This window comes from Python bivittatus, unplaced genomic scaffold, assembly GCF_059951505.1.
Source record: "Python bivittatus isolate LINGU-HERP-01145 unplaced genomic scaffold, Pbiv_v1 ctg000700_np1212, whole genome shotgun sequence".
NCBI classification, from domain to species: domain Eukaryota; kingdom Metazoa; phylum Chordata; class Lepidosauria; order Squamata; family Pythonidae; genus Python; species Python bivittatus.
The window spans coordinates 22,095,213-22,121,761 of NW_028277098.1; the positions used below are offsets into that span (position 1 = coordinate 22,095,213).

Here is a 26,549-nt window from a genome sequence, read left to right on the forward strand (position 1 = left end):
CGGCTGAAATGTCTGCAAAGATTGGTCCCACTGGATGTGACCCAACTGCACTTTCAGATAAATGAACTTCTGCCACAGATTGAGAAGCTGAATTACCCCAGTTTGTAATGCGTATACTGTACTGAAATGGTTTCTATAATTGGGCTGTTCACGTTTACTTAGTGGAAGATTTCCATTTTCAGAATATTTTAATTTACCTGATCTAGAGTAGTTTGTGAGATAGAGTATTCTTCAATATTTAGGTTGTCTTTGTTGGAGAGAATCAACCTAAAGATCTTGGCTAGTGAGTAGGTACATATTTGGTACTGCAGCATGTTATAGTGCTTTTCTCTCTGTATGCCACTTGGAAAGTTCAGGCGCATGAACTGTTCTGGTAGGCTGAGATCTGGAAGTACTCCAAGTTTAGGTGCCTTGATTTTCATGGTAACAATGTAGCCATCTCCATATCTATAATATATCCATGATTTATTAGTTATGAGTTTCCCATTTGTTCAGTAACACTCAAATTTATTTTATGAGGCATTTCATAAATAAAAATAACACATAATAATTAAATTACATACTTTCATAAACCCTTAACCATGAACATGAGATACTAATCTTTAGCTTACTTGTATTTGAGATCCTGGATGGTACCCAGGCATTTGAAGGTCCCTTTAGCCATGATAGCTATGCGTGTACAGAGCGCCTCACATTCTTCCATGCTTGTAAAAAGAGAAACACATAGCACTTTAGATTTAACATACAAAGCAAGAATCTAATTTTAAACAATATGTCTCCTATGGTGACCTAGTTTGGTTTTGTCCTGTCAGACTTTACATCAAAGAAAAAGGAACTTAAGAAGACAGGAACTGAAGACACTAAACCTTTCCTAACAATAATCAGCCCTATTCCCATGATAAAGCATTCAAGGCTAACATAAACTGGACAGCAAGCTGCAAATTCAATAATTGCCTGCACTATTAACTGTGCTCGGAAAGCCAAGCTTTGCCGTAAAGGAAGAAACTTGGAGATGAGTCAGGCTACTTTAGACTGCAGTTGTCTTGGAATTTCATTGTAGGAAAGGTTTCCATTTTCCCACTGTTTTTTCCCCCCCACCTATTCTATTTTCTCAAAAAAATCGATAAAGAAGGATTGGTGATGCCAGCAGTCATCAATCTAAAATGTTTACATGTGGTGACCAGGAAGACACGTAATGCTTTTCAACAAGCTTTTACTGTACATTCACACTATCTCATAGAATTTATTTGTTGTTTTCTTTCATTTGGAATCTTCTCATATTTAACCATCACCATTCTTTCTTGCTTTTTTAGGCAGGAAAGAAATCTATTAATAGTGGAAACATGAACTTGCTGCATAAAGCTTTTAGATGGGTGACTTTAGTGCAACTAGTCTAGAAGAACAGAACTGAGGGTGAAAGTATGAGCCTCTGGTTCTTTTGCCATTCCTGAATCAACTCTATCCAGTACAGGCAGGATTCCTTTCAAACATTCAATATGGGATTGCCTTTAGCCCCTCTTCCAAACTGTTGCTTCTTTTTCTAATGAAAGAGGGAAGCAACTTTTGTTTAATGTCCCCAAAACACCTTTTTTTAAACATGGCAAATAAAAAGGTGTAAGTCACCTGCAAGACTTCTAGAGGGACAGTCAAGGCATTTGCTAAGGCCAAATAACCTGTATTCTCCAAGTATGGGACAGCCATTCCTAAAGTTGTGGGAGTTACTACTAGACCACTTTCCTGATACTCCCAAGTGACACGAAGACAATCCCTTCTCTGCTGCCTCCTACAATGGATGAAGGATGAAGTGGGGGGCAGGTACACTACAAACTTACACAAACTTAAATTAAGATGCTATCACTGTGTAATTTCTGTAGCTGTCTGGAGCCATCTTAGCAAAGCCTAAATGAACTCATAATGTCAAGATTTATCATAGCACAGCTGGAATAATTAGAAATTACTTTCAGGGCACAAAATTGTAATTTTGAGAAAGTAAAACAAGTCAGTAATATAACTGTTATGCACACTGGAATGGACCCAGACAAACTGGAGTTCAGTCCCCCACTCCTTTACGAAGCTAATTCAATGACTTGGGCTAGTCATTATCTTCCAGCCTAACATCTCAGCAGGCTTGCTGTGAGGATAAAATGCCAGGATACAATAATTGCTTGAAGGAAGGGTAGGATAAAATCAACAAAGGGTTGAGGAACCTCCCTGCATTAAGAAAGCTAAGGGAGAAGATAGCCTTTTCCTCGACATGGCAGTTTCCCAGCTGAAGTCTGAAGTGGAACAATCACATCTGAATGAACTGTGAGCGCTAACAAGGATGTAAGAATCAAGTTATCTTGATGGGAGCAGGACTTACATTACCTGTGGGAGGTTAGAACCACAGCTCTTCCATCTCTGATTACACTGACAATTGAGTTCCATAAGAAGCGTCGGGACTGAGGGTCCATTCCTGTAGTTGGTTCATCCTATGAGAACAGAAATGCAGCAACTAGTATGTATTCTCAAGAATATATTGTGATGCAATCCGCCCATTTACAATAGGAGTATTATATTCAGGGTTCCGGTATTGTTATTAAGAGTCTGTGGGGGGTTTCAAGAGGAAAAATAGGAAGAGCAGAGGACTTTGTTTTCCTTTTAAGCCTCCTGATATTCTCTCCTACTGTATCATAAAGTTCAGGTTTTGGGGTTTAACATGCTGACTCTTGCATGTGCTAAAAAGTAACTTTTTTCAAGGTCTAGATGATATGTGCTTTGTCCTTTAGAAGAAAAAGTGTACTTCAGCTATCAGATTTATGTCAAAAAGTGTGACCTAGCTTACCAGTGTTTATTGAATAGAGGAAGGAAAACGGGGCAAAAAAGACTATTAGCAGATTTTGCAAAGAACTGCTCCAAACAAAAAATAACAGTGGTGGTGGGATGAAGCTTTTGGGCCCAAAGGCTATTGAAGTAGATTTCTTCCTCAGTTTTGCAGAGCTGTTTGGCAATTAATACTTACCTTGTCACAAAGCTACTTACTAGCAGGACTAAGGGAGGGCAACCTATCAGTGCAATAGCAGTGGAAAGTTTGCGCTTGGTGCCACCACTGTATGTTCCTGCCAATTGATCTGCATATTGCAAGAGACCAAGTTTTTGAATTCCCCACTCTGCCACCTGTGGAAAAAAAAATCAAGATCTTGATACCCGCTTAAAATATTATGGTTTTAATCCAGTCCATGATATGGATTTGCATCTGGGACTTCCACAGAGCAGCCTATCCCAATCTGATACCAAAGCTCCAATCATCTCTATGCAACATGGTCATAAACTGGTGGGCATCAGATTATGGCAAATAGTCATAAAGGATGCTTTTTCTCTCTCCTTGCTATGCTTCAGCAATTAAGACATCAACTGAATGGGAAACTCATGCCTTCAGTATCAGCAATCTCTGGTACATTTTATATACATATTCAATTAATATCAAATTCTGGTAATATTCCAAAGGAAAAGGAGCCAGAGGGAAAGTCAACAGGAGGAAGTCATTGCAGAAGAACATAGAATGAAGCTTGAGTTGAAAAGCTAGAACTAACCTTGGAGCACTTCAAAATGATATTCACACTGATAAGCATCTCACAAGATTTTAGGGATGAGATTGCCAAAATCTAATGAGGTTTCGAACAATTTATTTATTCCTTTTTCTGGACACCTATGACACTATGCAATGGTGACTACTATCTGTAGAAGTTGTTGACCCTTCCCCCAAGCCATAAACTCTGATTTCCAAAACACAATGGGGGGTTTCATGTGTCATGCTTAACCAAAACTAAACAAACCACATGATGGCTTAATGCAATGTGTGAACCCAGCCTCTGAGAGGGATCTTAACGCCCTGCAATGACTGCTGAAAGAGCTCAGCCCATGCACTTAGCATTGTCAGTTTCATAATTTTTGTATGAAGTAGTATTAGAGAAATACGACACTTCCTTTTCAGTAAAATGTATATGATTCTGTTTGTGACCTATATGCATATATGGGAATATGGATATCTACTGAGCAAATTGGTTTAGTTGAAATATACTGCCATGGCATTTACTGTACTCACCCCAATCTGATGCAATGCAGACATCATGTGCGTAACAGTTACTGTGAATGCACAATACTGTACCTTGAGGTAGACCCACTGCAAACTAAAGTAAGAATAAGTCCACTACTTTGATTTTTACATATGTACTTTTGATCATATAAAAGTACTCTGTAGACTAAAGAAACTCTTCTGCAGTTTGATTTCACCATGTGCAAGACTGCTACGTAGAAATAGAAACAATAGCAGTGCAGTGTGCATAGCCAAGCAAACAATGCATTTTTCATATGGATTAATACATATTTTCCCTTTAATATAGAAACAAAGTTTAATGTGAATCAAATACCATCCTTTGTTCTAGCAGGAGCTATCTCACTTTTGTGTATAGGTATCTTTGGATATAGCCCAAAAAACACATAGAAAATGAAGAAAAATTTTCCCTACCCTCTCAACTTCAGCTGCTGGGACACCACGCAGACGGGCATAGAGACACAAATGCTCTCTCCCTGTCAGTAGTTCATCAATAGCATCAAATTGTGGGCAATAGCCCATGTTTTGGTGAACATCCCAGATTTGGGTCAATATGCTAGCAAAAGACAGTGAAAGTGAGAAAAGAAAAAAAAAAGGAAAATTCTTTATGGGACCATATTTAATCAGTAGCTTAGAAAGAGAAAGAATCCAACTAAAGCATAGCAATAATTTAATAAAACAGCACATTAAGAAACTGATTAAAATAAAGCAAGTTAAATCCTTGTTAATTAGAGATTGATTGGTTATTCAAAACTGCCTTGCATTAAAATAAAAATACAAATTAAAAGATTATTCATTTCTACCATATGATGAAATAAGACAACTAAACATACACCTTCTGGAAACAATGTGGCTACAGCAATTAGTTCTTCCATCTGCACAGAATGACATCCTTTGCAAACAATGCAAAATTTAATATGCACTAAATTTTAAAATGATACTCCTATCCACTATAAAGTTTGAAATCCTCACTGTAGACTCATATCTGCGTAGGCAGAACTGCCAACTTCAGGGTCACATAATATTTGTGAGATGTTCCTCCAAACCAAGCAAATAAATGACACTATGCTGCACTGGTTAAATTAATCATGATGAAATGTGCAAGCCCAGACCTTCTTGGTTGGAGAAACCATCTTCAAGGATTAGATTTTTCTTGTCCAACAACCCAAGTAAAGATGCTATTCCTATTTCAGTGTTTCAATACCAGACCACAGTTAAGAGAGAAACTGGCCACCCAAACAAGTGAAATTCATACTAACAGTATATTGTGAGCTATTTGGCCAATTTAACATTACCAACTCTGATTTTCTCCCTGACTGCTACATAGATGAAGGAAGAGGCTAGGACAGCTGAACTCAAGGCACTTTACAGATCAAAAGTGCTGGATGAAGCTCTATTTTATTCTCTCACCAAAACCTTGTACACATATAGAGGAATAAATAATTTTTCCACATCCCCAAACAGAAAACAAGGACATATTGATAAGGACAATGTGATGGTAATTACCAGTTAGTAGATGTAAAGAAACATCTGTGGTTCTTTGGATTCAACTGTTCTGGCATTTGTCAAGACTTACCTATGACCGACCACAATAGCATCTCCAGATGTTACTTTAGTATCTCCAGTCAGCATTTTGAATGTTGTTGTCTTACCAGCACCATTCACACCCAAGAGACCAAAGCACTAAATTATAATTTAAAACATGCTGGTTACTTCCAGAGCCTTACAATAAAATAAATAATTCAAAATGTATTGCATAATTGAGACACAACCCACCTCTCCAGGACGAACACCAACACAGAGTCTGTCTACTGCTGGTATACGTCTTCCTGCATATATCTGGAAAAAAAAATATTCCAACAAAAACCTTCATATGAAGAAATAAATAACTGAAGGAAATGTATTGTTTAAAAGGATAAATGCCTTTCTCCAATTAGGCAGTCTCCAGATGCACTGGACCAGTGTTTCTTAGCCTTTGCAGCTTGAAGATGTATGGACTTCAACTCCTAGAATTCCCCAGCCAGCATGGCTGGCTGGGGAATTCTGGGAATTGAAGTCCACACATCTTCAAATTGCCAAGGTTGAGAAACATTGCACTGGACTATTACTCTTATGCCCAGTCACTGTTGTCATGATGGCTGGCTGAAAGATAATGGAAGCTGTACTCCAAAGCATCTGGATGGTGCCAGACTGGGGAAAACTAGCACAACACAATAGAAAATAATGTGCAAACAATCCACCAAGTTAAATATTCACTATTAATAATAGCAAGTCGAGATAAAGAAAACTAAAAATGTTTATTTTATATATAATTCACATAACAAAGTATTAAAGATATGGCTTCCAGAACAGTGATTTTTAACATAACATATGCAATGATAATGATATATACATATAGAACGATATCTTTCTTTGCACCCTAGGACTATTTTTTTCTTACTTAGGATACCTGCAAACATGCATACAATGCAGAGTGCAGAAGAACCCCCAAACTGCAGACTTGTTTCTTGGAAGCTGCAACCCTAACCATAGTCAAAGTTAAAACCAGAGTGATATCAATAAAGAGCTCTATTTTGCAGGGATTTCGTTTGAACTTGTTTTAACCCTTCCTGGCCTTCATAACAGCCAGATACTGGCACAGGACTTCAGTGGCATTCCCCATCTGGCCCAGTCTGTGTGAGATGCTGGCTCTAATGCTGGCTTTGTCTGAAAGCTGAGTCTCTTTTTTTCCCCTGAAATTGTGGCAAACACAACATTTTCTTTTGCGGTGCTGCAGCTCTACAGAGCTGGAGGTAATTCCATTCTTCTATTGATAGGAATTTTTGACTCACCTTGTCTATTAGGCTTTGCTCATACACTATGATTTCATAGGCTTTTCAGGAGAAAAGTGGCTTGCCAAATTTGCAGGCATAAGCAACCTCCTAGACTTTTTCTTTGAAACAGACAACCAGACAGATGCAGACAGAATGAAATCAGATGTGGGTAGATGTGTGCCTGTGCAAACCATTTATTTTCTTCCTCTTTTACGTGGAGTCAGGGTGAGTAATTTTTGTTCTTACATTTCATTATTAACTAATGTAATATGCTTCTTGTTCTCAGAGTTTTGAGATCAACAGAGGTGAAGATGATCACAGGTTGGTTTCAAACCTCTCTTGAGAAATTGGAGAGTGGAAATGGTAGTGGTGTGGAACCTCCTTTACAGGAAGAAGCTAACTGAATGGAATTAGGCAGTGTTTATAGATCACAAATAATGAGGCTTAAATGTTGGCTCCTCAGCAGTGCAGTAATAAGAAGGGATTAACAATAAAGATGCTCCCAGTATATAGAAAGGGCTTCAAATGTGATGAGGATTTGAGAAGAGATGAGATAGAAGTACAATCCCTTTGCAATTTCTCTATTTATTCCCATGATAAATGATACCTGCCCATTTACTACTATCGCATATCAAGACAGTATGCTTCCTTAGCGATATTTTCAAGCATGGCTTTCTTATTTTCAATATCCATTATTCATTTGCTAAAGAAATAACAAGTGAAGAACATGCTAGATCAGGACCACAATGTGTCCCACCACAATCCATTTAGGACTGGAAGAAGAGTCTGCCATTAGCAATGGGAGAAAAGCTCCTACTGCCGTCAAAGCAAGACTTTCTCCTGCTGTTTCAACACCATGGATTCCGGGCCCATATGAAAGCAATACTTAAGCATACTTAAGCCCCCATCCCCATCATCCTGTATTGGCTATTCATCTACTGTAAACTGTGCAGCGCCTAACTGGGTTTGGATGTTATCTGTATTTCATAAATACATGCACACCAATCCTATAATACCAAAATGTGACAACTCCACATCTCAAAAAAAATACAGCTAATAGGCCAGTCAGCTTTTCTGCATCACAGTGAGGAGTAAACAGATGGGAGAAAAAAAATGGTTTCTTCTTGATGCTTAGCAGCAGAATGTCCTGGTCACCTCTAATGTGCCTCAAACAAGTGAGTATTTCTTACTTAGCTTACTTTCTTTTCTAAGACCAAGGTAAAGGACACAAATATTTTAGAATAACTCCTGAAAAATTACCTTGGTCAATTCCTGTAATTTCAAAATATCTTTTTGGCTACCTCCTTTCATTATTCGTTTCCTTTCTTCTGCAACATCCTCATCTTCTTCCATAATGGGCCCCAGAGTACTCTGGAGATGCCTGAAGAACTCGGAATAAATGAATTAATAATTCAGCTTGTACTTGAAAAGGAGCCTATATTTATCCCATCTTCATGCTGTAGGTAAGCACGGGCACCCTCCACCCCAATATTCACTAACTCTCTAAAACAAATTTCAATATAAGATCTCTGAAGCCAAGAGTTTTTCCACATACCATCTTGTAGACAAGAAATTATGTTGTATCAGAAGATTCAGAATGAAATAAATCACACCCTGTACTGCTAGGGCTAGCATGTTTTTTCCAGCAAAATCCCAGTGCAATGGATTCAAGATAGGCTTTTCTCCTTTAGGATGAAACCAACAAAAATCACTCTGAGTGATGCAATAATAAAGTATAGTTTTTCAGAAAGAGAATTTCCCCCTCATGTCATCAACTGTACAGATCTGATACATGCAATCAGAGATCTGGCAGGGAAAGAGTTAGCCTGCCACACACTGCTGCTTTACTCTGTATCCTCCTCTATTCCACCAAGGTGTGTTAGATAAAAGTTTGTTTGCTTTTGATACGTAAGTATCAAATTGGTATTTGCATGTTTAAAAAAAAAACAGCTGACCAAGGGGTGCCAAAATGAAGCAGGAAGGTGGATGCACTCTGGTTGGATCTTAAAGAACCATTTCCTCTGATTCTCCCCTTCATTTGTCTTGCCAGCCTTTTTGGTGTGTGTCCAGTGGTCCAGAACAGGGTATCAGGGCAAAAGCAGGAGAGAAGAGTGGGAAAGGAGGTGGGTGCACAACCTTACTGGGCAACTACTTCCCCAGGCACTTATCTCTGGGGGTTGGCTACCTGGTGGGAGTTACCACCAAGTAAAGTGGTGCTTGATCCTGAGTTAGCTCAGGACCAGGTTTTAGGTGTATCCACCTGTTGAAACATACCTCTTCTCTTAGGAAGAGCAATTGGTGATTGTTTTTCCCACTGGCAGGGGACACCAGGGTAATCTACCAAATACTTTCCTTAAGTTTATCCTATGTGAAATCTATGAAGACAGCACCAGTTGCTGGCCTCTTTGCTGATACAGAATAAGGCTCAGCAATGAAGGCAGAACAGGGTATGCCAGCATAATTTTGTGCCAACTCATGGATTGGAGGAAAGGAAATTAACACGAAGAAGAGCCCTAAGACAAGGGTCTCTCTGTAGCTAGTCTTGAATATTTTATTTCTTGATAAGGATAGGGATTAAGTTGATGACGATGCTTAATGCATCCTTAAGCTGGGAAAAGAAAAATGTATAATTGAAGCACTGCATTCAGCTGACAGCCCTGTGGGGAAGAGGAATAAAACTGTGTATTTAGGTAAGCCACTGAGTTTCTACAATTTCCTTCTACCTTAAGGTATCTGATCTCAAGAATGCTTTATGCTTAGCGTTAAAAGGCTCCTGTATATGTCATGACTGCATGTTTGAAGCAACTGTACAGTCATGCAAATTTGTCAGCTTGGCAATACTATAGAGCTTGCATGGTATTGGGAAATTTAACATCAATTTAGGAAACATGCAAGGACAGTTTTTCAGCATTTCCTCTAGAGTTGCTGGACAAGTCATTTTCCATTGAGGGAAAATATTGCTATGTCCCACCTTCATCTCCTCAGATTTCTCCCCAACCGCCCCCCCCCCCACCAGTTACCATCTTTCCCAGTTGTTCCAAGGGGCAACTTTGCCACTCATCCTGTAGAATGGTTGATTTTGCCCCCCCCCCTCTTTTGCTTTTTCTTGCAGAAAAAACAAACACAGTGAGGGAATAATCAACATGGTGGTGGGACTCCCTCCCAGATGGAGGCAGCAACAGGATTCACAGCAGACAGTTCAAGGAGCAAGCCTGATGGCTGTGTGGAAATGATTTCCTTCCTTGATCAAAATATGGATAAAGAAGATTCATACCTCAGCTTACTTAAACATGGGGCATCCTAGAACAATATCCCATTGTTTTGTACTTACCAAAATGCGCATAGACATCAATTACAGCTTGGTTTATGGCTAAATCAAGGAGTCCACGACCCAGGCAGAAATGAGGAAAGACCAAAAATATGTTTTTTAATGTTTTGTTGAATTCTAGGAGAGGCTGCAGGAGAAGCAAACATTAATGCCAGTCTTGTTCAGATTCATAAGATTCCTGCATAACTTTTAAAAAAATGCTTGAGTTTAAAGCAAGAGACCAGATTACTATTTTACATCCTGAAGTAATAACAACATCTGTGCCAGCATGGAGCACAAATCAGGAAATCTAGATAGCAGAGGGGTTTTTCGCAAGAAAGGGAGCATAATAAAACCTATAAAAGAGACTCCTCCTTTTGCAACATCCCTGTATAATGACTATCTCATGCTGGAACACTTAGAGACAGTGCAAAGGTTCATGAACAACAAATGATTTCTGATACTTTCATTTCAGCAGCTGCTCCCGTTAAATTCTCATGTGTCTCTTAAACTTTACTGAGCACACATTGAATCATGTCCTGACATAATGAAGCACAGCCGAAGTATGCTGCTCTCATTACAATCAAGCCTAAGAAAAGTCACTCACCGCATTGTTTTCAAAGAGGTCTAGGATGAATGTAATGGCAGTACTGTTAATGCCAATGAAGAGATTAATGCAAGACAGGACAACATAGGCAGTACTGGGGATGCTAAAGTAGCAGGATGCAGGGTACATCATAGGAATTATGGCCCATCTGTATGCAGAACAATGAGAAACAAAGGTGGCATAATTCAATTAATTAAAACATACAGTCATAACCCCCCCCCCAAAAGGTGGTATAATAAACAATACATTGCTTCTATGGTGAATGAACTATGGCCAAGCTGTTACAGACTGTCTTTTGATAAAATAAAAGAGGCTATTTTGTTATTTATCTGCATAAAGATTCATATTTCATCCTTTTACGTACTATTCAGGCCAGCTAGCAAGAAACATTTGAAACTGTTAAAAAAGAACAAAAACTTTACAAAAAGGTTATTTGTTTATAAATGTATTCAGTTTATGTGGCTGCCCACTTGCCATGTGACTTTGGGCAGCAAACAACCAGCTAAAAATATAAACAATATAACAGAGCAATTAAAACATGTCACACCAGAGTCAGCTTATATATCCATAACTAACAAGCCTTATAATCAACTAGCCACATAAATTACTTGAAGCAGGTTCACCTAACCTCCTGACCCAATGCCTGAGGGAAGAGACTGGTCTTCAATGCCTTATGAAAAGCAGGTGGAGTTGGGGTCATCTGGTTCTCAGAGGGCATGTTATTCCACAGGATAGATGCAGTGACAAAGAAGACCCACCTGGTGGGTCCCATCAGATGACACTGTTTAATAGAAGGGATCCAAGCATGCCAGCCCTGTCAGATTGTATTAGGACAGGCACAAATAATTGGAGACAGATAGCAAATGACACAGCACTGTGCCATGAAGAGCTTTCTAGATGACAAGTAGCACCTTGAACTGCCTCTAGAAACTCACTGGGAACTAATATAGTTCGCAAAGTAGTAATGCCTTATGGTGTAACAAGATGTTCCCATAATTACCCACATCACTGTAGTCTGGATCAGTACAGCTTCTGAGTAAACTTCAAGGGCAGCCCTTGCAGAGTTCATTGAGTAATTCAAACGAGAGATGACCAAGGCATGAATAACTGTGAGCAGAGTCTCCTGATCTAGGAATGGTCACAACTGGCACACAAAATGGTTTGGGCTACCTACTCTTTGAGCAGGAGCTAAGTGTCTAGTGGATCCCCAAGTTGTATACCAGTTTTGTCTGGGGAAGTGCCAACCCAATCAGAACTCATGAAGGAAGGTCCCCAGCATGGCCCCCAGTCACTCAGTCTTGTTAGGGTTGAGCCTAAGTCTGTTCTTCCCCATCCAGATCCCTACAGCCTCCAGGCAATGAGAAAGAACCTTGACAGTATCACTTCATAAGCCCAGGACAGAAATGTATACCTGGGTATCATTAGCATATCTAACCCCATGCTGGTTTCACAGGGAGATCAGAAAGGAGTAGGGAGAAAGTTGAGCTCTGTGGAACTCTACTGTACAAAGCAGGAGAAACATGAATAGGGACACTATATAGTAAAAACAGATAGATAAGAGGAAAATGCATTACATGGACACATTTTTACACTATCTGTGGGAAGATTTTGACTGGTCAGCAAGGAAGGTTTGCCTGACCTTCCAAGGCAAGGAGTTCCATAGATAGCTGCAGCACCAAAAAGGCCGTTTCTCTTATCCCCATTAACTGTGCCTCTGCAGGGTATAGAGAAGGTCTCGCCATCCGTATAAGCAGAATGATATGCAAAGAAGTTGTCCTTAAGGTATCCAGGACATAATGTGTTATAGTAGTCCTTGCTTACTGACTGCCTTATTCAGCAACCATTCAAAGTTATGATGGCACTGAAAAAGTAGCTTTACGACTGGTCCTCAAACTTGCAGCTGTCTCAGCATCCCCACAGTTACACAATCACAATTCAGGTGTTTTGCAACCAGCACACATTGACAACAGTCACAGCATCCCGTAGTCACATGACCACCCTTTGCAAGATTCACTGCCAGCTTCCAGCTAGCAAAGTTAATGGGGAAGCCAGCCGTAAATCGCAAGTCATGGTCATATGACATCGTACTTAATGACCCACAGTGATCTGCTTAATCACCACAGCAGAACTGACATCATAAGTCTGGCGCAGTCACGTTATGTTTTATTTAATGATCATGATGCTTAGCAATGGAATTGCCAGACCCTATTGTGGTTGGTAAGTGAGGACTACCTGTATTGTTTTCATAAGTAATTAACAACATTTTGAATTATTATAGGCAATAAGCTGGCAAACTGTTGCATATGTTCTACAAGGGCTCTACAGTTTGCCAGTTTATTTCCTTGAATAAGCTGTAATATGGTTGAGATGTAATAATAAGATAATAAGAATAAACTGTAATATGGTTGAGATATAATAATAAAATAAGATTTAAGCTAAATAAGATGTAATATGGTTATAAAAATTTATTGAAATGTGTACCCTTATAATTGTTTTATTTCACAAATTTTTAATAATGAAAATTCACATCTAATTTAAAAAATCTTGTCTCCTGTTACAAATCCTAAAGCATGGATTCTGCCTACAATATTCTAAATTCTTCTCCAGACTTTATGGGCAATGTTCAATGTATAAGGATTATTATATTGGAAACAATATTAATATTAAATATTCAGAAAAAACTTCTTGTTCAGGAAAACTTTCTGAAAGTTTGTAGATATATTTACACGTTTAAAAATTAAGATCAATGCTTCCTTACAACATTGATTTCTATGAAACATTTCTTAATAATTTTGGTCTTCTCATGAGAAATTAACAATACATGATGATTTAATATCCTTGACTGTATGTTTCTAAATCAAGGTATCTATTCTATTCAATAGACCACTCTTCAGAATATGTTGCTTACTGCCTCAACAATGGCATTGCTAGGTAGAAATTAATGAGAAATCTAGATAACTTACCCATATAGCAATAGCAATATTATAAGTGCAGGAAGATTGCTTGGTGATGTATATGCTTTCTTTTTGAAACTCATGAATATTGCCACCACTAAGCCAGCACTCATTATATAATTCACCTGACATAGAGGGAAAAAAAAATTATTCCATATTCCCAAATCTGCACCAGGTTTTTCCAGCATCTTATTCTCATGATCTTGTAAAAACTATAGAGCTACCCAGAAAGATAGCTTTTAGTAAGATACACAGAGATTAACTTGTTTTATCCTATCTGATTTTTTGGAAAACAATTAATGTTTGATTTTCTAAAGAAGATGGCAGGAGGAGACAGTTGTGGAAATCCCATTATTGCCAACAGCATGGTTATAGTCCATGTTGGGTGAAGAGCATCAGGTTGGAAAGGCTCTATAAAGGGAAGCCGCAGCGTGAGCCCTAGCATCTCCCATTTAAGTCTGGAAAAGATCTCAAAGACCCTGGGGAACACTGCAAGTTAGAGCTAGGTATCTTAAATAATATGATTTAGTATACAGCAGTTTCCTATGCTCAGCATAAACTAATCAAAATAGGGACATTTTAAATGGAGGTCTGTATCACTTGAAGATTAAAAAAAAGACAGATGGACTAAGCCTACTTTCAGTTATTGCAAAATGCCATTCTGAATCAGGGTTTTAGACAAAATGTTGCTGGATGTTATCCCACAATATTTATTTATTTATTTATTTATTTATTTTGTATGCTGCCCATCTCCCCCAACGGGTGACTCTGGGTGGCTTACAATTAAAACTAAAAAGCTGTGAGCAATTAAAACATACCACATAGATAATTAAAATTAATTAATCCATTAAAAAGTCAAACTATAAAACAAACCCTATACATAAATACTAAAAACATTTAGGATGATGGGGGGGGCAAAATCAATTACCCCATAAGCCACTTCCACTGATGTGAGCCCCCATCCGGCCTCCAGGCCTTCTTGCATAGCCAGGATTTCACGCTTTTTCTGAAGGCCATGAGAGTGGGGGCACACTGCACCTCGGGAGATAGGTTGCTCCACAGAGCAGGGGCCACCGCAGAAAAGGCCCTCCTCCTAGATCCCACCAGTCACAATTCCTTGACTGGTGGGATCTGCAACATGCCCCTTCTGCCAGACCAAGTGGGGCAGGCTGATATAACGAGCGAGACGGCTCCTCAGATAACCTGTTCCTGTGCCATAAAAGGCTTTAAAGGAGATAATCAACACCTTGAATTGGACCCAGAAGCAAATCGGCAACCAATGCAGCTCACATAACAGCAGTGTTATATGTGCCCCCCAGGGGCATTCAGAACTGTCCACGCCACTGCATTCTGCGCCAGCTGTAGCTTCTAGATACTCTTCAAGGTTAGCCCCATGTAGAGCGCATTGCAGTAATCCAATTGGGAGGTGACCAGGGCATGAATGACCGTGCGGAGGGCCTCCCGATCGAGGAAGGGGCATAACTGCCACACAACACAAAGTTCTGGAAAGACCCTCCTAACCATGACTGCCACCTGCTCTTCGAGCAGGAGTCGTGAGTCCAGGAGGACCCCCAGATTATGCATCAGGTCTGTCTGGGGTAGTGTGACCCCGTCAAGAACCAAAGATGATAAACTCCTAGATCTTGAGGGTCCCCATACTCACAGCCACTTTGTCTTACCACTTGAAGCCTGTTGTCCCCCATCCAGGCCCCTACACCTCCAGGCACCGTGAAAGGGTAGCCACAGCATCACTTAGGTCACCCGGGATGGAGATATATAATTGGGTATCATCAGAAATCAAAATATGCAATATAAGTCAATACTAGAAACACAAGACGTCATATACTGAATCAGAATATTGGTCTCTATAGTTCTCCATTATCCCTATAAGGTGTCATTCAGACGTTTTGACCATGTGGGTTAAACTGTACAGGGGCTGTAATTCACAATGTTTTGGTACTGCCTATTCATGATTTATACCAAATGGCAAACTCTCCAGCAGTTCAAGCAGGGTTCCCCCCTCCCCTCCAAGTCTTCCCTAGAGATTTCAGGAATTGGGGGAAAACGCATCTATTCTGCCCCTGACTTGTGGTCTTTCCCCACAGTTTATTCTTTGTTACTAGCAAAACAACTCACTATGTCCCAAAGGAAATTGCTGAACCAGTAAACAAAAAGGCTCACACCACTGACAAACTGGAGGTGCTTGGCTTTTGTCACTCGTTCTTGGATCAGATATAAGACAAAACTTGCTGGGATGAAAGACATTGCAAAAATCACACAGATGGAAACCACAGCATCTACCGAAGTGGTCAGCCTGCAGTGAGAGATGTTAAGGACAGCCAGTAAACCGGAACCAAAAGCCACAAAAGTCACCACTTGTTAGTTCACATATCACAATAAAGCTGAAACTAGACATGGCTGGTTGTACACTGTAAATAGACATGACTGCCACTGTAAATAGCAGTCCCAGTTCTCCTACTTTTCTGATAGAATCTAATAGTCTCAAACTTTTACTATGGCTACACTGTGAGTTTTCACCTGCTTCATTTTGCTGGTAGAGAAAGGAATTTGACATCACACTGTTTCTTTTATAGAACTAGTTGTGACTTGGTAAGAGATACGCTGGGCTGCTGTTGCAGAAGCAACAATCCATCTCCCACCATTCATTCATTTATTGTAAACTGTGTATATATAGCAGTTAATATAACTAGCTTGGGATTGTTAATTGTAAGGGTCCAGTTATGTGTGATGTAAAACATGCGTTTTTAAAAGTATTATAAATATTTTTAGCTTGGCAAGCAGACTAATTTTTCTAAGCTTTAAGCCATGGTGCCCAGGCCTGCCAGAAGTAAGAGAGAGGGAGGAACAGAATTAAAACTGCATTGGAGTGAACTGGAACTGGAATTGGAATTAGACTAGACCAGACTAGAATAGCAAGTGAATGTTACCTACACAGTGATTTCAGACAGCTGCTCCTTAGTGAGATTCAGTGGATGGTTAATAGCAGTTATTCCATATTCCTCTGGATCTTTACCTTGTTGCAGGTTGGCTCTCAGAATTGCATTGTTGGCTATGTTGAGAAAACTGACCATAGCATGCCAGCCTTTATTGTTAAACCACACCTGTAAGAATAATACAGAATATGACAAACTTCAGCCAACCAGAACCCTTTAAAATTCTGATTTTACCAGGAGCAAGCATATTACTAATTGCGCTTGCTGCTAATGACAGCAACTAAACAATTTTCATATCTGGTTTATTTAATATTATATGCAAACTGGGAGCTCTTTGTTGTTTATTGTTTTCCCTAACAAATTAGGGCTATCAGTTCCAGACTTTCAAACTTTTTTCCTCTAGTTCCTACTTTAGCATTTGCTTGTTCTATATATTCTTCCTTGGAATTCCAAGGAAAAGATAATAATCTCCAGTCTTTCTTGAAGCTGCAATTTGATGCTTTCTCCCAGCTTCTTCCCTCTTTCTCTCTCTCTCTATTGAACACTTATATTTAAATAAGAGAATCAGCAAAAAACAAACTTTTTTTCCCTCCTTTGGGTTTGAATAATAACAATAATGTATTAATGTGTATGCATAAGGGGCATTGAAGATGCAGTTCTGGAAGTATAGTATCTTTCTTAGGGTTTCTAGCTTTTTTAAAAATCTGGAACATATTTCGGTGTCTTGCATTCTCAAGATGGATATAAGGGGGGATTTTTCTTGTTCTTTAATATAAATTGCTCCTTCTGGTAGGTAGGTAGTTTGTTTGTAACATGGAATATTAAGGGGTGGGTGGGTCTCCTTCATAGAACCTTCTCTTTTACACGAAACTCATATTCTTCTAAGCAGGCCTGCTAATCTGAGTGCAAATGTCTAGACACACATTACGTGAGAGCAAAAAGTTTTCTGTATCTCTTTGCTCCCATCTAGTGATCATCCAGATATGGTTGGCCTATTTTAAGGAACAAACATCTCTTACAGAAAGCTTGAATGGATATGCTTACACAAGTGGTAGTTCTAAATGGGCAAGAGGTGCTGCAATTTTGATTAGTAGATTTTTTAAAATTTAAATTGTTCAAGAAGAAATATCAGATCCAGAAAGTTGCTTGTTATTACATTGAAAGATCAATGTATTACTCAACCTATATGGTCCAACATCCAGAACAAATGCATAACTGTTTTCAACTTTTACATATCATCAGTAGAACGTATAATAAGCAGATAAAATAACTCTGCGCCCCTTCTAAATGGTAATGCCTCCACCACAACCCCATTTTACTTTCAAATTCAATCATGTTTGCTGTATTATATATGTGAATTTAAGCTAGTGGATATTTGTTTGATTAATAGTTTCCAGCATGAATTAGGGTACTACTCTTTCTTTCTTCTGTACACAGAAATTGTTTTCATATAACTATTTCTTGCTATCTCATTCTTTGGTATTTAAGTGAAAGCGTGTTGCACAGATGCTACAACAATTTTAGATTACACTCCTATGAAACTGATAGCTTTATTTGATAGTAATTTAAATAATCTTTTAAATGGTCTCTGAATTGTCTTTGTTGAATATGTTTCTTATTACATAGCTGGAATTAGGTGACAGGATTTTTTTTTTATATAAACAGGGACTCAGTTAAAACACTGTCTTATAATATGGCTTGGAATAATATAGCTTAGAATAAAGGACTTTTGGGTTACCCTTATTATATTAAATATAGGTAACCCAAAAGGCCTTTATTCAAAGCCACATTATTGCATATGCTATTTACAAAAAGAAGCAACAACTAAAATTAAATCCTTAGAGAAGAATGTCTGTCTCTGAAGTGATACAGACCTGCTGCATATTATCTCAACGATATTTATTTACTTATTTATTGGCAAATTTATACATTCCTCACTTCAGTTATAGCTCTGGTCAGCTTACCTAAATACGGTAAAATTATGCTCCCAAAAAACCAAATTGTATTGAACTAGGCAACAATACTGGGAAAGAGGAGAAGTCTAAAAACAAATTGGCTTTATATTTAAACAAATTAAGCTATACAATACTGTGTCTTCTATTTGGGATATATATAAAAAAGTTTCTAGAACAACTATCCTTTTAAAATTTCATTTCAAATTGTATTGTTCCAATTTCTTATCAAGAGATGACAAGATACTTTTTTTTATAAAACTGAGACTCCCATAGCTATCACAGGACCAGATTTCTAACCACTTCACTTTTTTCAAAAATTGTGGCTACAATTAAATCTACAAAACTGAGGAAGGCCAAATAGTCTTCAGTTGATTTATAGAAAAAGAATATTGGATTTATCTGTTTTGCTGGAAGTGTAGTGAGGCTAAGAATCCTTCTGAAGCTGGGGGAAATATTCTACGTGTTCAGTTATAGATCTATTTCCTTGATAAATGTGGATGCTAAGATTTTAAGACCTACCTTGATCTGCAGATTCTAGGTAGTTCTTCCAGCAATTACACATCTAGAGCAGGCTGGTTTTATAAGTGGCCCTGAAGGACCTGATAATAGTAGAGCTTTAACTGATATAATTAACTAAAAAAAATTAATTGCTGTAGGAGATACACTTCAGTAATAGAACCATTATTCACATGGTTTGGACTCATCTTATTAGTACCAAATCTTAGGCTGAAACAGAACTGTTAACATAACTTTAGACTGATTGTTTTATATCGAAGATGCATATGTTCTTCATATTGGATACACTATCAAGCCACCAAGAATTGTGGACTTTTCACAAATGGAATATAACAAAAAAAATTTACAATACTGCAAGGTTAAATCTACACCTAAATTTCAGCACTGTATTGCTAATTGTTATTTGTTAACATCTGGAATAGTGGGGGGTGGTTTGCAAAGGGGCAAAGAAGAGGACTTCTGAGAAATCCAAACAATTTTGGGGGATTATTTTGTTTCACAGAATTGTTCAGTTTCCTTTCTTTTCTCCTTTTTCAGTTGTAACATTATATTATAATAATTTGGGGGGGGGGTTGTTTTGTGTCTTTGCATCAGTATTGACTCCTGGTGACTGCCTGGAAAAGTCCCTGCAGTTTTCTTGGCAAGATTTCACATGTGATTTGCCACTGCCTTCTTCCTAGGGCTGAGAGAGAGTGACTAACCAAAGTCACCCAGCTGACTTTGTGCCTAAGAGGGGGACTAGAACTCACAGTGTCCTGGTTTCTAGTTTGGTGCTTTAACCAGCACCCCAGACTGGCTTTCCTATCGTAATAACACATCTGCAAAAACAATTTTAGTAGTTTGATATCATACACTATTTTTTTAAGATGCTGCTCTTCAAAGTTGACAAAATATGCAATGATTACATAAATGAATATGTTTCTGGATCTGGGACTGTATTGGGACAATATGTCACATGCCCCCAAAATATCTGATAATAATCCATATACTTAATTTCTTAAACTTGTCATATTCACTCTTCCATTCCCTTATTGAAAAGGAACGTCTCCCCTCTCCCTATATCCTACAAGCTCTCCAGCTGTTGTTTTTTACAGTGCTGAAACTAATATGAAAAAGTTATTATTCTCTTTTAATTAATGCTCATTTTACTGAACTTATCATTCATCAACCAGGTTATGCAAGATTTTATGAGCATAACTATTAAAATACCTTAATATTGTGTTCAGTTTCCATATATTTAAGAAAAGCTGACATTTCTTTAGCGACAGTCATTGTTGCTTCACCCTAGGGAGCAGAAAGCAAAGGCTCAGAATTCTTTGTATTTTAGTGTTACAGACATAAGCAGAAATTGTTAGATTTGGTCATAATCAGGTGACACTAGAGTCCTTTCTTACCCCTGTTATATTCATCATTTGACCAAGGTCCTTCATAAAATCAACAATTTGATCTCCAGTAACATGCAGTATTGGAAGTTTTCCTCCAATGGAAATTCCTCCATATCTAAATACAAGATTACATAATCTTCAATTGCATAAGGAGAACCTTACTCCACTTTCAGCAGACAATGAACATAATAAACGTTTCCTTAAGAATAATTACACCTCTCTCACAGAAAGAAATATGGTTTGACAGTGAAGTGCACAAACAAAATAAATACTTAAGTCTTCACTTAATGATTCTAATTGGGACTGGCAACTCTGCCACTAAGTGAAGCAGTTGCTAAGCGGGAAATCACATGACCATTACTGTGCTTTTTGGATGGAAAGAGACAAGACTACTCAGTTTCACACCTTCAGCTTTTGTTTGCCTCCTAACCATTCCCCCGCCCTTTGGAATGCTCGAGTGCCTGTAAGCTGTTTATGCTCCCAGCCCTGGGCTGCTGGTGCAATTGCATTGCTTTTGATATGTAGAACAGCAAACAGCTTAGTCTCTTGCAGTCCCTTTCTCTCCAATCTCTCCTCTGTTCTGCAAGGGTTGGGGGGGGGCGAAAAAAACATAGATCAAGTACAGGACAACATGTACTGACTGTAATGGCGATCATGTGACTGAGGGATGCTGTGAAGGTTGTAAATGGTCATAAATGAGCTGTCAAGTTATTTTTTTCGGCACCATCGCAACTTTGAATGGTCGCTGAACAAATGGTCAGTAAGTGAGGACTGTCTGTATTGTCTCCAAACCAGGCATAGCCCACCATTTATATTTCAGACAGAATAATACTGACTAGGCGTAACTTATTACTTGTCATTTATTTAAAATTCTTAAGACTTAAAAAACTCAACAAAAGATGTACAGCACATAGTCGTCCTACCTTTGCTCATTGACCCAATATTTACTCTTTAAGCTGCCAAGGAAAATAAAAATATTAAAAATGTGATATTCTTTAACATACTGCATTAATTAAAATCCTTTCAGATACAAAATTATATCTGTGCCATGGGGATCTGCTTGGTGATTTTGTGGCTATTTTGTTGTTTGAGATGTCACTTTAGGAACGTATAAGCCTCTTCAGATGATTGGTGAAAAGGATGCAGTCTATGACTGTATCCTTAATCCCTGTTCCTGACCACTATTCGTTCATTTGACCTGCACAGAAACTATGAGTATACAAGTTATAGAAAAGAATTCTTACATAGGTATATTTGTTCAGTGCTTTTTCTGTACAAATGTGCATAATCAAACCTCAATTAGGTTTTTTTAAAATCGTCCTTGAGAAGATAGACAAAAGTTTATTATGGCCAGAAGCTAGCATAACAGATAAACAAACTAATATACAGAGAAATACAAAAAAACTAGCAAGGTTTATATGGGTGGAAGTTGATCTTTAGGAAGTGTCTTCTGCTGCACTGTTGAAGCTAAGTAGCAAAACTTAGCACCACTATAGGTGACCTAGAAGTTTTTATTGGCTAGTAGGAAAGCTACATAATCATCACCTGATTGCCCTGGAATTGTTGTATAAACCCAAATAAAAATTGCTTTATAGTAGCACACGTGTGATAGTTTCAACTTCCTTCATGCCTCAAGGCCAGAGATGACCAGTTGTAGTAGAGGAATATTATAGTATCTCCCTTGCAACAGTGTAAAGGGAAGGTTGCTGAAAAGTGCACTTGTGAAAGCCCAGCAATACTTGGGATAGGACAGTGTGTAAGCCTTAGGAATTGGTGACAAGAGCTGCAAGAAAATTGGCCAACATAATAACAATAATCCCTTTCATTAAAAAAAAGTAGTGGGTTAGCTTTGGTTATATTGTCGTATTTCTGTATAACATACAGCACCCTCTTCTCAATATCATGGAGACATGGCAGAAAAAAATGTTGCTATGGCATATTTGTACTATGGTTAGATGTAAGTGGAGAAAAACCCATGGAAAACTGAGCAGCTGACTTCTTATTCAGAAGTTTCAGGACCATACCTAGAATCCATCCATACAAACTGCCACAGATTTGTATAATCTGAAATCATTCATCACATACTATACAATTTATTTTTTACTGGTCTGATGTGGGAACCTGCCAATTACAGTTGAGTATTATGTGCCAACATAGCTTCTGAATTTGAAAATGCATAAATAGAAAAGTCCCAACCAACCTGCTTTTTATTAGGGTGGGGTATGTTTTCACCAAGAAATCAGAAATATTTCGGTAAGTGAGATCCTGAAGAATTTCTGTACTATGCTGAATCCTCTATAAGATGAAGAAAACATTCATTAAATTCTTCATGGTTATAATTTAGTATTTCAGAGATTCAGAGGCAAGACCTCATAGGAAAGTTTTAGTTTGAAGTGAGTGTTATTCTACTGAAACCTAAAAGCTGCCTTGTCTCGCTTTGGAACTTTTTTTGCATATTTTGATCTCAAACCACATAAAATAACTATAAGCCAGACTGGTTTTGCTGAATGCTCCACAAGATTTGTAAGTGGGGAGCTAAAAATGTTGGCAAATGACATTTAAAGTCTGATCTTTACTGGAAGATAACTATAATGATTCAAACACATATACCAATTACATATCAAACACATATGTAATTTTAAAGAATAATTACAACAGTCTTGTGGCACTTTAAAGGCTAATCAGTTTAATGCTATTAACAGCCTGTGAGTCACAAAAACTTATTCAATAATTGATTAGCCTTTAAAGTGCCAGAAGACTCAGTTGTTTTTCCTGCAGTTTTAAATGAATATATATCTTTCTAGATTGTGATAATTGAGCAAATATACAATTATTTTGTAGCTTGCAAATAAAATCCATGAAGAATGTGAATTTAACCACTGAGAGGCAGTGTTGCCCTCCTTTAGCAGAGATAAGGGATAGTTTCTTCGAAGTAATATTTATAAAGCAAATTTATAATCTGTCAAATCAGCTTTTGCAAAGCACTTTTGGAAATACAGTAGTTTTCTAACACATCACTGTTTTCTAGAAAAAACTATTTCTGTGAATACGAACACTTATTTTTCATTGAGAAGGCTAAACAAAATCTCCATATGCCCTTACAAAAAACCTATGATAAAAATTCCCATTACTGATGCCCTTCTATTGCAGTTTATCATCTCTTCACAGCCTTTTCCAACCTGGTACTCATTTTGGATGGAATGAGTAACAGGGCTTCTGGCAGCTTTACTTCCCAGGCTGGGAAAGCTCCATTATACTTACATTCCTAAAATTATTCTTCTCACTTCTGAACTGGAGTCTTGGAGAATACTCCAAACTCTATATTAATGCACTACTTTAGGCCCAATCTGAGTAGTATAATTAATATCAGGTCTTCTCTACTTCTGTGCTGCCATCTAGAGGCCATCCAGATATTGCAGCACAGTAGCCCTAACTTAATGTTCTGTTTTTCCTTCAAAAAACCACAAAAAAGCTTTTAAAGCTTTCTAAAACGATGTAAGTAACATTATAATCAGCCTAGAGAACTTTGTTACCTTACTTTATTGATTTATGGTCAAAGACAGAAACAAACAAAAACAAAACTTATAGTGATTAAGGTGTTGGATCAGGAGTAGGGAGATCCAGGTTCAAGTCTAACATAAACCATGGGAGCTCCTTGGGTGACTTTGGGCCAGAAAACTATCCCAGCACAACCAGAGGCATTGCAAAGGGGAGGGGATCAAGAAGGGGCAGTGTTAAAATGAGTGTTGCTCAAACCCTTTTGTTTTGATGTTGCATGGACAGGGCAAAGAAGCATAATTTATGTCACAATGGCACAACACTCATTTTGACGACAACATTGCATCCTGCAAACACCTCTGAATGCAGCACACTGGACTGTTAAGGGAGAAAAATAAGAAGATGGTATGCAGTGTATGCCACTTCGAACTGCTGAAAGGATGGTGGAATATAAACAAAACAAACCTGTGGTTATTGGGCAGATTAGAGTGAAAAAAAAAATGAATAAATTTCACATACTATATTACTTGCAAATACATTTTTTTAAAAAAATTGCTATTCTATCCTATCAATATACAGTACCTGCCTGGTGAATCTGTTACCCAGATTTTCTCTCCCACTGAAACTTTTATTTTCAATAAAAATCACAGTTGATACCCAAACAGTACCTGCGGAGGAGGAAGTCCTCCAGCTCCCAGTGGGCACTCTGGGAGCATAGTGAGTTTCTTCCTAGTGCTGCACTGACATGCAGGTGAGGGGTTGTCAGGATTCCATTTGTTAATCCGAAAAAGGGCAGATACGTGATAAGGGACAGCTGGTGTCCTCCAGGCCACTGATGTAGTAATGCAAGGGTAGTTACTATGCAGGGATACAAAATCCAGTGTAAATATCGAAGTAGTCACATATGATCCTACAGGACTATTGTATTTATACTTCCTGTGACAGTACCAAAAATTCAAAGGAATGCCTCCTACGTATTCTTCAAACAGAAATAAATGATACTCAGTTCTATTCATCACAAGCATGTGCACTTTTTCCACACAGAAGCCATATAAAAATAATTAAACCTCATTTCATTTATAGTTACAAAAATTAAAATGTATTTTATCTAAATTGATATTTAAATACAATTAATATGATTACCCTCCCTTTCTGTTGCCTTAAAAATTACGATTTTTTACATTACATTCAAATTTTTCAGGGGCTACATACAATCATAGTGTTGGAAGGAATCTTAGAGATAATCTAGTCCCTGCTCTCTGCAGGATCCATCCATCTCTGACTGATGACCATACGGTCTCTGTTTGAAAACTTCTACCCTGTCCCTGGGGATTTAGTTGGGCAACTCTGATCTATCAGGTGACTTTCCATACTTATAGACAGTGACTCAGAGGGCTATTTCCCTGAATCTTTAGACTTATTTAACTTCCTTAGTAAATTACAATATAACTGGTTAGAGAGCCAGTATTCCCCATTCTTCCTGCTCCTCTAATAGACAGGCACATGGATGCAGGAGAAATATCTCATAGTCAACATAGATGTTCTTAATATTATTTCTTGATTGTAAACAATCCCAGAAAGACTGAGTGATTAAAATCATAGTCAGCTGTATAATGATTGTTATTTTGTTATAAATTTACAAAATATTTATAACCAAGTGGTTTAATCTGACTTCACTATTTTTTCCTTAATGCAGTTCTTCTATTAGGAGTCACTGCATCATACATTGGGGGAAAAACCCACAGAGGCTGTAATGCTATAGATAAGGCAATCAGTAATCATCAGGGGATAAGAATATAGTGCATAAGATAAGTTCCATATTTAGTGACTGAGAGAGATCAGTGGGACTTAATCTAGTTGTGATTAACTTAAATCTCTTTCATTCAACTGGGTCTAATTTAAAACCTTCTATTGTTCCTTAGGTTTCTTGCTTAATGTTGTGGGATGAAGGGAAACATAGTCCAAGACTTTATCTTGTTAGGAACTTCACTAATAGTTTAGGAACTTTATAATTTGGGGGGGGGGAGAGGGAGGGAGGGAGAGAGAGAGAGAGAGAGAACTTACTGAAGGGGTTCTCTCTTTAAGCAACGATTTCCAAATCCTGGTTTATTTAAGAAGGCATCACTAAGAGAAACCATTTGTTCACTGCCAGGCCGTTCATTGCTAAAGAGATTGGATGAGATTTAGATTATAAAAAGAGATTGACTACAGAAGAATACAACTGCAAATGAAAATCAGCAGAATCACTGTAGATATTAATAATTAACTACCCAATTTTAGAAGAGCCCTGTACATTTCATAAATATTACAAAAAGAGTTTAAAAAATTGACATTGTTGCTTGCTATAAAGGTTTAGTTTCTCAAATACATAAGCAAAGATATGCATGCATATTCCTTGTTAATAGAAAATAGTTTTATATAAAACTTAATATAGTAGCGTATCTGTGGTTGAACATTTGTAATTCAC

The 26,549-nt window shown here is 37.9% G+C and overlaps 1 protein-coding gene across 2 annotated transcripts in view; it reads right to left on the reverse strand.

Moving 5' to 3' along the window:
• The window catches only part of ABCA4 (ATP binding cassette subfamily A member 4), a 109,936-nt gene that overhangs the window by 1,589 nt on the left and 81,798 nt on the right, over positions 1-26,549 (reverse strand). For both annotated transcript variants that reach the window (XM_088153232.1, XM_025163121.2), the window contains 20 exons: positions 26,147-26,245; positions 24,751-24,940; positions 22,785-22,879; positions 21,508-21,540; positions 20,594-20,699; positions 20,409-20,483; positions 16,727-16,896; positions 15,911-16,088; positions 13,784-13,899; positions 10,821-10,968; positions 10,238-10,361; positions 8,462-8,591; positions 8,167-8,287; positions 5,870-5,932; positions 5,670-5,776; positions 4,508-4,649; positions 3,022-3,156; positions 2,368-2,471; positions 612-704; positions 198-447 (listed from right to left, as the gene is read on the reverse strand). In XM_088153232.1, the coding sequence (XP_088009358.1) occupies positions 198-447; positions 612-704; positions 2,368-2,471; positions 3,022-3,156; positions 4,508-4,649; positions 5,670-5,776; positions 5,870-5,932; positions 8,167-8,287; positions 8,462-8,591; positions 10,238-10,361; positions 10,821-10,968; positions 13,784-13,899; positions 15,911-16,088; positions 16,727-16,896; positions 20,409-20,483; positions 20,594-20,699; positions 21,508-21,540; positions 22,785-22,879; positions 24,751-24,940; positions 26,147-26,245 (2,479 nt within the window). The remainder of the gene's footprint in view (positions 1-197; positions 448-611; positions 705-2,367; positions 2,472-3,021; positions 3,157-4,507; positions 4,650-5,669; positions 5,777-5,869; positions 5,933-8,166; positions 8,288-8,461; positions 8,592-10,237; positions 10,362-10,820; positions 10,969-13,783; positions 13,900-15,910; positions 16,089-16,726; positions 16,897-20,408; positions 20,484-20,593; positions 20,700-21,507; positions 21,541-22,784; positions 22,880-24,750; positions 24,941-26,146; positions 26,246-26,549) is intronic.